Source organism: Zonotrichia leucophrys, chromosome 6 (assembly GCF_028769735.1).
Source record: "Zonotrichia leucophrys gambelii isolate GWCS_2022_RI chromosome 6, RI_Zleu_2.0, whole genome shotgun sequence".
Lineage (NCBI taxonomy): Eukaryota > Metazoa > Chordata > Aves > Passeriformes > Passerellidae > Zonotrichia > Zonotrichia leucophrys.
This window is the reverse complement of record NC_088176.1, coordinates 30,965,749-30,979,951: the sequence shown is the minus strand read 5'-3', so window position 1 is coordinate 30,979,951 and position 14,203 is coordinate 30,965,749. Positions and strand designations below refer to the sequence as shown.

At 42.8% G+C, this 14,203-nt stretch overlaps 1 protein-coding gene across 10 annotated transcripts in view; it reads right to left on the bottom strand.

The window, feature by feature from the left end:
- PCDH15 (protocadherin related 15) overlaps window positions 1-14,203 on the bottom strand; it is a 634,585-nt gene that overhangs the window by 132,300 nt on the left and 488,082 nt on the right. For all 10 annotated transcript variants that reach the window (XR_010440717.1, XR_010440719.1, XR_010440716.1 and 7 more), the window contains 2 exons: window positions 10,351-10,485; window positions 8,097-8,246 (listed from right to left, as the gene is read on the bottom strand). Coding sequence is in view for 3 of the 10 variants with exons in the window: in XM_064716157.1 (XP_064572227.1) it covers window positions 8,097-8,246; window positions 10,351-10,485 (285 nt within the window). In the remaining 7 variants the exon portion in view is untranslated. The remainder of the gene's footprint in view (window positions 1-8,096; window positions 8,247-10,350; window positions 10,486-14,203) is intronic.

Genomic DNA, 14,203 nt, shown 5'->3' with positions numbered 1-14,203 from the left:
GTGGCCTGAGCAGCACTGGAACATCCAGGAGGTCACAGCATCCAGCTGTGCATCCAGCTGGCAGTGGAACTTACAGGGAATGATGGCACCATGGGGTCCTCTGCTGCTCCCAACTCCAGGCGAGCAGTAGGAGGTGAGGAATGGAAAAGGGCACCAGCAGGGGTGACAGCAGAGCTTTCCTGGGATGTCCAAAATAATCCCAGCCTCAGGAAGGATCCCTGCAGGGATCCCAGTGTGAGGATGAAAATTCAAAGGTCTCTGCCTTGGCTTTCCTGACACAAACATTCCTGCCCTGGGGCAGCAGGGATGGAGGAGGGGAATGCTGGATGTCAACAGCAAGGGAAAACCTCAGCATCGACTGCGAGGCCAAGGATGGGATCAAAAACCACTTCCTGAGGCAAGGCCAGCCAAACAGCAGCCTCAGCTTCTGCCTCTGGGCCCCTGTCACTTGTCACCTTGCTCTTGTCACCTTGTGGCACCTGGAGTCAGGGACAGGAACTCCCTGGTGGCCCTGCCATGCCATGATGGAAAATCATCTACTGAACAGAGCAGCATCACATCAACATCAGCAGCTCACAGCCTCCCACAGCACCACCCAAAACTGCCAAATCCCCACCTACAACTGCCAAACCAGCACCCAAAACTGCCAAATCCCCACCTACAACTGCCAAACCAGCACCCAAAACTGCCAAATCAACCAAAGCTGCCAAACCAGCACCCACAACTGCCAAATCACCACCTACAACTGCCAAACCAGCACCCCAAACTACCAAGTCACCACCTAAAGCTGCCAACCACCACCCAGAACTGCCAAAGAACACCTAAAGGTGCCAAAATACAACCTACAGCTGCAAACCACCACTCAAAACTGCCAAATAACCACCTACAGTTGCCAACCACCACCCAAAACTGCCAAACCACCACCCAAAACTGCCAAACCACCACCCAAAACTGCCAAACCACCACCCAAAACTGCCAAACCACCACCCAAAACTGCCAAACCATCACCCAAAACTGCCAAACCACCACCCAAAACTGCCAAACCACCACCCAAAACTGCCAAACCACCACCCAAAACTGCCAAACCACCACCCAAAACTGCCAAACCACCACCTGAAATCATCAAAACTCCTTTGCCCAAGGATGGCTGAAGATTCAGAAGAGCAGAAACCAAACCTTGCCAGTAAAGCAAGAATAAACCCCAAAGCTGCAGTATCTGAGTAAATCCCATTTGCACACAACACTGAGCACCAAGGGGAGGAGGTGAATTCATGGAATCACGGAATGGTTTGGGTTGGAAAAGCTCATCCAGTTCCATGGGCAGGAACACTCTCCACTAGACCAGGCTGCTCAGAGGCCCATCCAGCCTGGCCTTGGACACCTCCAGGGAAAAACTCAGGGTTTCTACTGGTTTCCAAGATAATCTTGATCCTTCATGCACAAAGACTCAATGAAATACAAAATTTCATTAAGGAAGTCATAAATATCCTGCAAACCAAGAACTAAGCCCACAATAGCTTTAAAAACAAATCTTAATGTATCTCCTACAGCATTTTGGGACACACTGTATAGTGAACATAGGATAAATGCTTGAAATGCCCCAAAAGTCATGGAACAGAGGTCATCTCCTCTTAAAAATTTAAAAAACAAATTAATATTTTTGTGGGGGTATTTTTATCTACCTCATTTTCTTATTTCTTTAGGAATTCTGAAGGAGCCATGCTATGAAAACTGCAATTTAATCGCTCCTTCTATAGCTTCTATACGTACCTGGGTGTGTTAATTAACCTTGCAGAGAATAATTATCCACCCAACTGACAGAGCTGTAAAAACCTTGTCTGCTGAACTTCAAAAGTAACACATTCTCATAAAAAAAAAAAAAAGACAAATAAAGCCTTTATGCAAAATACAGGGTCCTGAGGATTTAATGGCAGGATTTGGAACCTGGCCAGTTTTTACTGGGACAACATGAAAAAAGAAAATTAATTGACTACACAAGCACAGAGATTTAGGAGGTTAATTAAACCTACAAATGCTTGGAAAGATAAGTAATTTGAAATACATTTTGGGGGCAAAACCAAGAATCAAACCTGGGATTAAACAGAATTAAGGTTTAGCTGCTGCCATAATATATGATTCCAGAAATCCCATCTCCAGCTGTCCCAGCCCGATAGAGCTCCATAGTTAACAAGATTTAAGAAACAGGGGCTAAAATGTAAAGGGAGAAGAACAAAACAAGGTTTCATTTACTCTGCTGAGAAATTTTCATCCAGCAGGATCAGCTCCATTGCATCAAGATTTAATGTACTAAAAGTTTGGCAAAATAGGTGTGGATTCTGCTGCAACAAGAACTGGTTTTGTTGGGGGGAAAAGGAGATATAGGAGTGGTTATCTGAGAAGGAAAAGGAGGTTTGGGAATAATTTTCTTGGGGGGAAAAAAGGAGATTTAGGAGTGGATTTCTTGGGAGGAAAAGGAGGTTTGGGAATGGTTTTCTTGGAAGGAAAAAGGAGATCCGGGAGTGATTTCCTTGGGAGGAAAAGGAGGTTTAGGAGTGGTTTTCTTGGGAGGAAAAAGAGATTTAGGAGTGGTTTTCTTAGGAGAAAAAGGACGTTTGAGAATAATTTTCTTGGGGGGGAAAGGAGGTTTAGGAGTGGTTTTCTTAGGAGGGAAAGGAGGTTTAGGAGTGGTTTTCTTAGGAGGGAAAGGAGGTTTAGGAGTGGTTTTCTTGGGAGGTAAAGGAGGTTTAGGAGTGGTATTCTTGGGAGGTAAAGGAGATTTAGGAGTGGTTATCTGAGAAGGAAAAGGAGGTTTGGGAATAATTTTCTTGGGGGAAAAAAGGAGACTTAGGAGTGGTTTTCTTGGGAGGAAAAGGAGGTTGGGGAATAATTTTCTTGGGGGAATAAAAGAAAATTAGGAGTGGTTTTCTTGGGAGGAAAAGGAGGTTGGGGAATAATTTTCTTGGGGGAATAAAAGAAAATTAGGAGTGGTTTTCTTGGGAGAGAAAGGAGATTTAGGAGTGGTTTTGTTGGGAGGAGAAGGAGGTTTGGGAATGGTTTTCTTGGGAGGAAAAGGAGATTTATAAGGGTAGGCTTAAGCTCACAAAGATATATTGGTCATGATATAAAACCTGCTCAGACTCAGTTCATTACTGGAGGAAACTGGGCTTCAGTGTTTGACTTTGAACCTTCTCAGACCCACATTTGGGGTCACCTGGCCCTGGACAGATAAAACGGTGACCAACATTCCCTGCAGCTTTCACCAGATTCAGTGTGATGGAAAAAATTCCAGGATTGTTATGGAGATACTCCTGAGCTTGAGTCAACCCCACATAATGATCTCTGAGTAGGTTAAAATACTTTCTTCATTATCTCCTCCAGGCATTCCATCAAGCCTCAATCCATTATTTTTCCCTTGACTCCGCAGGGATGTTGGCTGAGCAATGGAAACAAAGCCCAGTTTTGTTTTCTCTCTCTGCTAATCAGGTTTGCTTTGGAGATGGGAATTAATTACCTGATGGGCAGAAGGCAAAAGGTTGCAAATAAACACATAAATAAAAGATGAGGTGAGGTTTGGAGATGACTTCTGTGAGGACTGTTTTAGGGAAACGTTCAGGAGTTGTCAGGCATGGAACAGGGCACAGCCCCAAGGATGCTCAAGGAGTTTGGACAACATTCCCAGGGGTGCACAGGGTGGGATTGTTGGGGTGCCTGGGCAGGGCCAGGGCTTGGATCCCCTGCAATGCAAATGTAATTCCATTAATTACATTTAAGGCCAGTCCACAAGTTTTCCTGTAAAGACAAAACACAAAAAATCTCCTTATGGGAGAGGAGATCAATCTCCAAGATGGATCCATGGGGGTCCCTTCCAGCTGAGGATATTCCATGATGATAAGATTTGGAATATCTTTGGAATATCTATAACTAAATTGTCCTGCTCTTTTATGGCACAATGCACATTTAGGAGCTGTAAATCAAGAACTTGGGCTAAGCTACGGGAGGACCTTAAAAATTAGTTTGCACTGGTGCTATCAGACAAAATTGTTTCAGTGGGGAACAGGGCACTGATCCCCTGTGTATTTTATTCTCCATTTTCCATCAGGGAATGATTTAATTGTTCTTGGAAGAGAGCCCTTGAACCTGAGTCATGCCACTGTACTAGGAAATGAGGGAGAAATTAAGATATGTGGATAATTTGAGGCAGCACGTAAGAAGAGCAAAACTGGGATTGTTCAGCCTGGGGAGGAGAAGCTTCAGGGTGACCAAATTGTGACCTTCCAGGACCTGAAGGAGCTACAGGAAACATGGAGAGGGACTGTACAAGGGATGGAGGGACAGCACACAGGGAATGGCTCCCAGTGCCAGAGGGCAGGGCTGGATGGGATATTGGGAATTAGGAATTGTTCCCTGGCAGGGTGGGCAGGCCCTGGCACAGCTGGGGCTGCCCCTGGATCCCTGGCAGTGCCCAAGGCCAGGCTGGATCAGCCTGGGATGCTGGAAGGTGTCCCTGCCCATGGCAAAGGAGGCACTGGATGGGATTTAAGGTCCCTTCCCACCGAAACCATTCTATGATTCCATGAATTACATTTATGGCCAGTCCACAAGCTTTCCTATAAAGACAAAATACAAAAAATCTCCTCATGGGCCAAGATTTAGGTGAATAATACTTTTTACCCCCCTCTGTCTCTTCCCAGCTCTCTTATTTTCCTGCTCAATACTCCCTATTCCCTGCATCCTGAATACAAAAATGAGAGATGGCTAAAGAAAAACAGTGGATTTAAATTATTGAGATGAAATTTTGTTGCACCGCTGCTGCAAACTCCACCCCATCAATGTGCAACTCATTTCAATATCTGAGTCACAGCAGTGAAAAAATGGGAAACTGGCCAGAAAAAAAAATAATAACATTAAAAAGATGGAATTAGGTACTTTACTAGGTTTACTGTTAACAATCTTTCTACTGACAGTTATAATTTACCACATTTAACTGTTTTAAAGTACAGATTTCTCAATTGAGAAACTCTCAGGGAGCACAATAAAACACCTATGAAAGGAGAAGGAAAAATGAGAAATTTTCAGGCTGAAAGGAGAAAACCACATAGATTTAAACTTAACTCTTCTCAACCAAGGCCTGAAACAATTTCACAAGTACTGAGAGGAGACAACTGAAATAAAAATAAAACCTGTTTTTGTCACTTCTCTGAAAGGGAAAGAAGGAAAAGTCCTTTGTCTAACCATCCAGGCAGAAAGGAAAAAATAGGGGAAAAATTGAATTCCTCTTGTAATGAATATATTTGTCTGTTATTTGCCGTTATTTTCAAGCAGAACATAAGAATTTCTAAATTTTCTTTATTTTTTAAGAGTGTACCAGAGAGCAAACAAAGTAACTTAAAAGCTATTATGTTTTGGGGCTATTTTCAAGAATAAAATCAAAACAGCGTCCCACAAAATGAGGCAGCAAGAAAGCACAAACTGGGGTTATTTGTCCATTTTATTTGTACATTGTCCTGCAACTGCACTCTGGAAAAAAAATATAAGAGATGTAAGAATATCACCCTAAGGATAATAAAACCAAGTGGCTGAAAATCATTCTGATTATTACAGATGGTTATGAGACTGTCCAGACACTCTGAGGCCAGTGTTCTTTTTCTAACCTGCTTTTCTCTGATCAGACAAAGTGGTTTTATGAACTCATTTTCCCCTGGGAGCTGTCAGAGATGAGAATCCTCTCCCAGCAGAGGATCCTGACCCAGGAGGGAGGGTGGGGTAAAAGGTGACTTTGGTCCTTGTGGAGACAATAAGATGAGCACCCCTCAAAATCATTGTGTCAGGGTTCAAAAATGGGAAAGAAAAGTCAGTCTGGCCTTTGAGAAAGTCTCTATAAAGCCTTTAAATATATGAAGTGTGTATATATATATTTGTAGGTGTTTTATACCTAAAGATTGAGCAACCTACCAAAGAGTGCAGCTGCTCAAAATCTTCATCAGGGAATCATGGAACGGTTTGAGTTGGAAAGGACCTTAAAGCCCATCCATGACAGGTGTCCCTGTCATGCCAGGGACACCTTCCACTGTCCAGGGCTGCTCCAAGCCCCAAAGTCCAGCCTGGCCTTGGGATCCAGGGACAGCCACAGTTGCTCTGGGAATTCCATTCCAGCCCCTCCTCACCCTCTCAGGGAACAACTCCTAATCCCCAATACCCCATCCATCCCTGCCCTCTGGCAGTGGGAGCCATTCCCTGTGTCCTGTCCCTTCATCCCTTGTCCCAAGCCCCTCTCCATCTCTCCTGTAGCTCCTCCAGGCCCTGCAAGGCCACAGTTTGGTCACCCCAGAGCTTCTCCTGTCCAGGTGAGCCCCCCCAGCTGTGCCAGCCTTTCCTCCCAGCAGAGCTGCTCCATCCCTCTGCCCATGCTGGTGCCTCCCCTGGGCTCTCTGCAGCAGCTCCAGGTCCCTCCTGTGCTGGGCCCTCTTTATTTCTGGCATCATCACCAGTCTTCTGAAATCCTAAGTCCTGACCCTTAGGTTTTTGGTTTTTTTGGGTATTTTTGTATTTTTTTTTTTTAAGCTGAGTAATTGAGAAACTCAGATCATCTGGCAACGTGGGATGAATTGAAAAACAACTCCTCTCCCAAACCAGCTGGAATTTTCTACCTTCCCCATCTGATCAGATTATAAACTCACAAAATCTGCAAGTAGTCATGTGCTGACTCTGCAGACAGAAGCATGGATTTGGGAAAACTTCACCCTTGGAATTTACATTTTTAGCAGAGGTGAGTTAAAGGCCCAACTTCCCCATTTTTCCTTTCCCAAATAACCTGTCCTGGCTCGATTTTCCTAAGAGATCCTAAGTGTCCTCCTGCTCTTTGAAAGCCTCCAGGCTTGGAATATGTCTGCAGCTGCAAGGCCAGGATGTGTTTGAGGAGCTGGAGAGCAGCACCTTCCCTCTGAGCACAGAAACACTTCCAACAACCCCAGGAGCTGCTCTGCTTCATCCCAGGCACCATTAACACACCTCAGGCAGCTCAGAGCATCCTCAAGGCCAACTTTGAGCAGAAAAAAAATTCTTTTTCACCAGCAGAAATCTCATTTAGCAACATTTTCTGCCTCATGCTCCCTGGCTCCTTCAGGACAACAGTATTTGCTGTTGTGTTCCCACCCAGCCTTGTGCAGCATTTTAAGGAATTTAACTATGCTTCAAATTTTTCTCTTTCCTTCAAATCTTTCTGGAAATGCCCCATGAGTTTGTAAGCACTCATGGCCCAAATTGATGAGGGGACAAAACACCACAAAAGAAGAGTTGAAGACGCAAAGGCACAAGTACAGCTCAATTTTCATTTCAGAAAATGCCATTTTCTAAATCATCTCCTCATCACTGGTACACTCAAATTAATTCCTGATTATTGTTCAGAAAATGGTATTTTATACTTAAGTCAGCCGATTAATTTTATTTTCCCAATATTGCCACTGCCTTCAACCACTCTGGAAAGCCACCAATGGCATCTTGTCTTCTCATCCATCTGGACTGGCAGCACTCAGAGCAGGGCCGAGATCTTGGAAGAATTACACAATAAGAGACTTTTTCCTTAAATTTCAGTGGCACCAGGAGTCACCTCCAGTCCTGCACTAAAACATAAATCAGTGCTGGCAAAATTTAATTGAAACTGCTTCTCTCTGGGCCTGTGTTCATCCCATTTTCCATTGCTCATTTACTCTACAAGCAAACTTGCAAAAAACCAGCAGGTTTTCTGGCATGGGAAAACATTCCTGGTTATATCCCACTCCACTGCTTACCTGTTCCCCAAAATGTTTTATCTCAATGTCCTGCCAATAAAGGAGGATTTTCTTTTTCTTTTTGAGATTTTTCAGCTGAAAATTTTTTTGTGGAACCTCAGAGGAAGCTGCTGAGCCGCAGCTCTACAGCTAGAACAGGCCTGACATTTAGTATTAGCAATTTTGAATAAATATTTAATTACGGAAGTGGATGCAGACGCCCAAACTTCATTTCAACCTTGTTTCAGAGGATTTCCGATTGAGATGAACAAAGCCATGTACTGCTAACAAAAAGCGCGTTAACAAAGGCAATAAAAGCCCTGAAATTACCTTTATAACACCTTCCCCAGGCTGCATATCCGTATAGATCTTGACACTGTAGGAAATGTTGGAGAAGGTTGGGGTATTATCATTTGCATCGATCACCACGATGTTGACAGTCACTGGGACACTCTCCTGGACTCCATCAGAAGCTGCCATCTTCAAAGGGACAGAAAAAGCAGGACAGGAATGTATTTTAATGGTGTATTCTCAGTACAATTCCAAGAACAATCCAACCCCAACGGGGAAAATACAGCCTGACAAGCCAAAATCAGATTTTTGTTTCTCTCTGCATTTACAGTTACAGGAGGATTCAGCATGTGCAAGACTCAGGGCAAATGCAAAGCAAACACATCCAAACCTTTCCAGCACAGAAGTGAGAGGGAATAACTTGGAATTTCCCAGGGATGGGGCTGGGATTGAAGCTGTTGAGTTCATGGGGTTTCACCTGGGTATCATCACACCCAGGAGTTCTGTTAAACCTGATGCCTCAGATTTTAGCATTTACATTTTTCAGACTCTGTGCTGCTTTGGTGTGTGGGTCTGAGCTTTACATTAAGGGATGGTGAGCTCTGTGCACAGAGCAGGGAGACAAAACAATTCCTGCTCCAGCTGGGGACCAAGGACAAATGATCCAAATCTCAGGCCCAAGAGCACAAACAACATGGGCTGAGGAGACAAAAACAAGCAGGATGGGACTGCATGGGCTAAAGCTGTAACTGGACAATGAACTCCAACATGCAAATGCAGCAGAACTGATCACAGTGACAGACCCCATGACCGGGTGTCCATTTTGTGCCCATTTTGGTTCACCTTGGGTGCAGCCCTGGCTGGGCTCTTGTGCTGCCCAAGGTGGATCCATGGAGGAGATCCTGTTAATAAATCCCTGCTTTATTCTTTAACTCTGTTCTAGGGCAGCCTTCTCAAGGCATCAAGTCCCCCAGACAATGCTTTGAGGTGGGAATTACAGAGCTGGGGGCTTTTCTTATTCCACAGAGGAATCTGAGCTCTTCTCTGTCCAGTGAAAATGGTCAGAAAATAGGGAGGCACAGACTGGAAACCCCTGCAGAAGAACTGGGTTTACCCACAGCCCATTTCCAAATCACTGTGGGGCTGTTAAGGGGTTCACCCACAACCTGAGGGAATACTAAATCCATTTAAGCTTTTTTATTCCCCATTTATTTTTTTAATACTGCTGGCTGTGCGTTCTGTTCACCTATTTTTACTTTTTTTTTTTTTTTTAAATTTGGGCCAAAAATAAAGCAAAAAGCCTAAGACAAGGCTCAAGTTCCTGGCTCCAGGGATGAGGGGGAAAATGGAATGAGAAAAACAAGGCTGGGAATAAAAAAGAGGGCTCAGATCCTGCTGTGGGATGAGGGGCAGGTGCCAATCCTGGGACCATGGAGAAAGTGCTGGCAGGGGAATCTAAAATGCTGCTCTCAACCAACTCATCCTTCACTGCTCTCCCTTTTCTGGGTGATAAGCACTGTGCTGACTGGATAGGAAAGATTAGGCAAAAATTAGATTTTTGTGGGGGCAAAACCCCAGAAAGCATCCTTAAGGCATGGTAGTATTTTGTTAACAAAGCAGAAGAGATTTTATTTACTTGTAGCTCTATAGATGCAGAATTTGTTTTGTAGCAAACTATATTTTATTATAATATTGTAATATCTATATAATGATAATAATAAGCAATGAATAATAAATTACTTATTAATATTCATTAATGAGAATTCCTTATATTATTATTAACTATAATTAATGGTTAATTAATGATAAATAATGAATTATATTATCTATAATGTGGTTATTGTAATAAATTCTAATGTTTTGCAGCAGTTATACTGTAAAGAAGAGCCTTGAGTTGATCAGCAGAGAATCATAAATTCCTTTAGGTTGGGGAAGATCTCCAAGATTGAGTCCAACCCTTTCAGTGAAGACATTTTTCCTAATATCCAACCTAAACCTCTGGATACCAGTCAAAGTGACAGAAATTATGCATTGTTTTCTTGTATTCTCCTTCCATTTGTGTTTCTATTAATCTCCGACCTTGCTGTTTTATGTCTGAGCAAGATTTTTGTGTCACATCATTTTTCCATTTGCAAAAAAATAAAAGATACGGCGCTGATGTCCGATGTAAATTTTTTTTTTTACACCCTACAGATAACAACTGCCACTGTAATGAGCAGACCTTTCAATTTTGCTCTGAAACTCGGAGATAAACAGCTTTTGGATGTGAGAGAGCTGTGTTCTTTGAACTTACAGAGAAGGTGTAGAGCTGCTGGACCTCCCTGTCCACGGGCTGCAGCAGGGTGAGGTAGCGGGTGATGCCACTCGGGGTCACAGTGAAAAACGTGGTGTAGTCGTTCAGGAAGAGATGGAGCTGTGGATCCTTGGTCTTTCAACAACATCAAGGGGAAAAAAAAAAAAGAGCATTTTGTTATTAATTCAGAGGGAGACTAAATCTCTAATTAAGTCTCCAGCTCGCGGCAAGTGCTTGTTTTAGTCGAAACCTAAATAAGCACAAATGATGTGACTAAAAATCTAAAAAACTGTAAAATAAAAAAATAAGGTTAAAAAACCCTCACTGCTGGCCTATAAATCTAATCTTCTTGATGAAAAATGTATTAAAAAACCACTAGAGTAAGAAAATCTAATTGTAAACAAATACCTGTTTGGTATATTGTTTTAAGTAAGTGTCGTTTTCCTCCCCATTAAACAATACTTTTTAAGCCAGACACAACTTAATATAAGAAACCAGATTCAAGCATTTATCTTCATATTAAAAACCAAAAGAAGCTGAATGTGATTAACAGAGCAATAAAACAGCTGGGTTAGCGCACTGAACAAAGATAATGACATGTGGTGAAGTATTTGAGGAAATAGAGGCAGCTCAGGGACTCTCTTTAGGTGCCAGAAAGAATAAAAAATATATTTATGGAGAATTAGGAATCTCTCAGCTGATGGAGAGAAAACATCCTAAATTAACTGAAAGCAATATTTTAAGGTAAAAAGCCTTGAAAATTAACACATGGATTCTTGAGGACTTGGGTCACTCCTACTTTCCACCTCTTTTGAGGTGTTTTTTGTGTTATTTAACTGATTTGATTCTACATGAGTTAAATTTTCAAACAAACTACATTTCTTTTTGGTGCCCACAGTATTCCAACAACTTTCCTGTAGGAATTATACGGACAATTATTTTTCCATGATCTGGTTGATTTAACCCGACTTCCTGCTGCTCTTGCTCATGAGTTACAGAATTTATTTCTGTTGGTAGGGGAATGCAAATTCCAGGAAAACGCAAAATGCTGGGAGAGAAGTCCTATAAAAACTGCTTCAAACTGCCCCAGGGATGTGGAGGTGAGGAACCACAGGAGTGGTACCAGCAATGACAGAAAATCCAGGATTTTACCAGCTGCTTTCCAAGGTCATTCCACAAATCCCACCCCTACAGAGGAGGCCATGGGGAGAACCAGCTGAATCCCAGAAACAATCCCAAAAGGAGAAAAGCTGAATTCAGAAAAAAACACCCAAAAGTAGCATTATTTCTCTGAACCCCTGCTGAATCCAAAGCTCTTCTGGAAGGGTCCCATTCGTGCCATTCCTTGAGGATTAAATTCTTTGGGAGCACAGGAAAGGCCCCCAACCAACCCTGACCTGCACCAGGTGGCACCAGGACAGAGCAGCACAACACCAGGACAGACAGAAACTGCTTTAAATGAACCCAAATAAAGCCCCCAAACAGCAAATATCCCACTATTTAAATCGGAAAACATTCCAGGAAGCCATGGGAAAGAATTATCCAAGTGTTCCACACCAGTGGCTCCTCAGTGCCTAAAGCTGCAACTGCAGCCCCCAGGAAAATGAAAATTCAGTTTACAGCCAGCAATGCAAACAGCAACCACTTCATTCCAGGAAAACTTAGGGAAGGTAATTGCCCATAATTGCTCACTTTGTAGACATCATAAAGTCCGTTAAGAATTTAATTTACAAAACCCCTAGTTAGTGTTGCAGTTCTTGCTTTCATGTCCTTTTGAACACTAATAAACAGCACTTCTTTCCTAATTAATTCCTGAGAAAAACCAATGATGGAGATCCCAAACACTCCTGGAGTAATGTGTCCTATTCCTTTGCTATCTTTTTCTTAGAAATGTTCTCCTAATATGGAAGGTAATTGCCTTTACAGCAATCAATGCCTGTTTTACCACCTCCCAGGCATGTCAGAGCCACAGAGCAATTTATTCCCTTCATCTGGAAAAGCATTGTTATGCTTGGACATTATTGCCAGGGATATTTGACATTATTGTCAGGGATCTGGGACATTATTATCCCATTTTATGCTGCCTGAAAAGCCAGTTTGGCTTAACTGAACATTGCATGTGAGAGAGAACAGCCCCAGCTACACTGCCAACACAATTTTCAATAATTTATTTTTTAAAATAATTTTATTTTGCAGTGTGAATTCAGCATTGTGATTTCTGGTGACATTACTGGGTCATGGAGACAAGGCTGGTCTCTGATAAATTGTTTAATGTGGAATTTTAAGTAGAAAATTATCACAATCCACACAAAAGAGTTCACATGCAACCTGCAAAGAGCATTTCAAGCACACAGCTCAAACCTGAGGTACTTTTGAATTAAAAAAGCACTTTTGTAATACTCAGGATGTCTTTGAAGATTTGTAATAATTTAATGAACATTAAGCAACCACAATGTATGACTTTATGTCCTAAATTGGGTCCAATGTGTTTAAAAGGCTCTTTGCAGGCTTCACAAACCAAGAGACAGTCCCAGCTTCAAACATCACCAGGGCAGGGAGAAATGAGGGATGAGAGAAAGGAAAAAATCACACAATTAAACCCAAAAAAGGTGTTTTGCACACATAACACCCAATACCTACAGGGGAGGCACCTGGTGGGACCTACAAAGGAAAACACAAAAAGACCACTTGAGAAAGCACAAACCTGGGACTGAGGGACAGCAGAACATTTGGGGGATTCATAGTTACAGACAAAAAAAACCCCAACAAAATGAGACACACAAAATGCTGCACCCCATAAACAATGCCCGGGCCCAAGTGTGTTCTGCTTGAAAAACCTCTGGAGAAATTCCTGCATGGATGTGGATGTTCCACCCCTGCTGCTCCTCAAATCCCACCAGGGGTTACAACTCTGCCCAAAGCAAACAGCTTTCTAAAACTGATGAGGATGAAACCAAAATTATTGGATAATTATGAGACAAGAGTATTTGTTCTGTGTGTTTCAACAATCCCAAAAGTTTTTGGACAGGATCAATTTGGTTGTGAAGTTCTCCAGAGCAGCCAGAACAAGTTCCAAGAGTATCCAAACTGCTCAGACTTCCCAATTTACAGCACAGACCCATCCCCTAAAAGCTGCAGTGACAACAAAGACACTTGGATGACACAGCTGAGTTTTCCAACATATTCATGTGGAGAATGATCAGCACTAAAATTCCCATGAAAAATTTGTTTTGTTGGAAGGGTATTTCCAGCATGTGTCCTCCTAGTTTCTGGGTGAAAGGAGAAAATCTTTCCCTTGTTCACCTGGAAAATGTGAGATCCAGAGCCTTGCAAAGGTGAAGCAGGGGGAATTCTGTGTCCCCAACACAAAAAGATGTGGATTTGTTGGAATGAGCCCAGAGGAGACCATGGAGGGGCTCCTCTGCTCTGGAATCAGCCTGGGAGAGCTGGAATTGTTCAGCCTGGAGAGGGAAAGGCTCCAGGGAAAGCTCAGAGCCCTTCCAGGGCCTAAAGGGGCTCCAGGAGAGCTGGAGAGGGACTGGGGACAAGGGATGGAGGGACAGGACACAGGGAATGGCTCCCACTGCCACAGGGCAGGGCTGGATGGGATATTGGGAATTAGGAATTGTTCCCTGGGAGTGTCAGGAGGCAGAAACCATGAGATATTAATCCTAAAATAATCAATGAAGACACACAATGCTACAGGAGCAATTCAGTGTTAGTATTTCTAGTTTTCCTTAAGTGTAAATATCAAAAAAAATTTAACCCCTATCTTTATAAATCCTAAAGGAATGAAAGCAGCTTTTTGTCTTTGCCTTGATCTTCTGTTTGTTTTAATAATGATATTAATGGG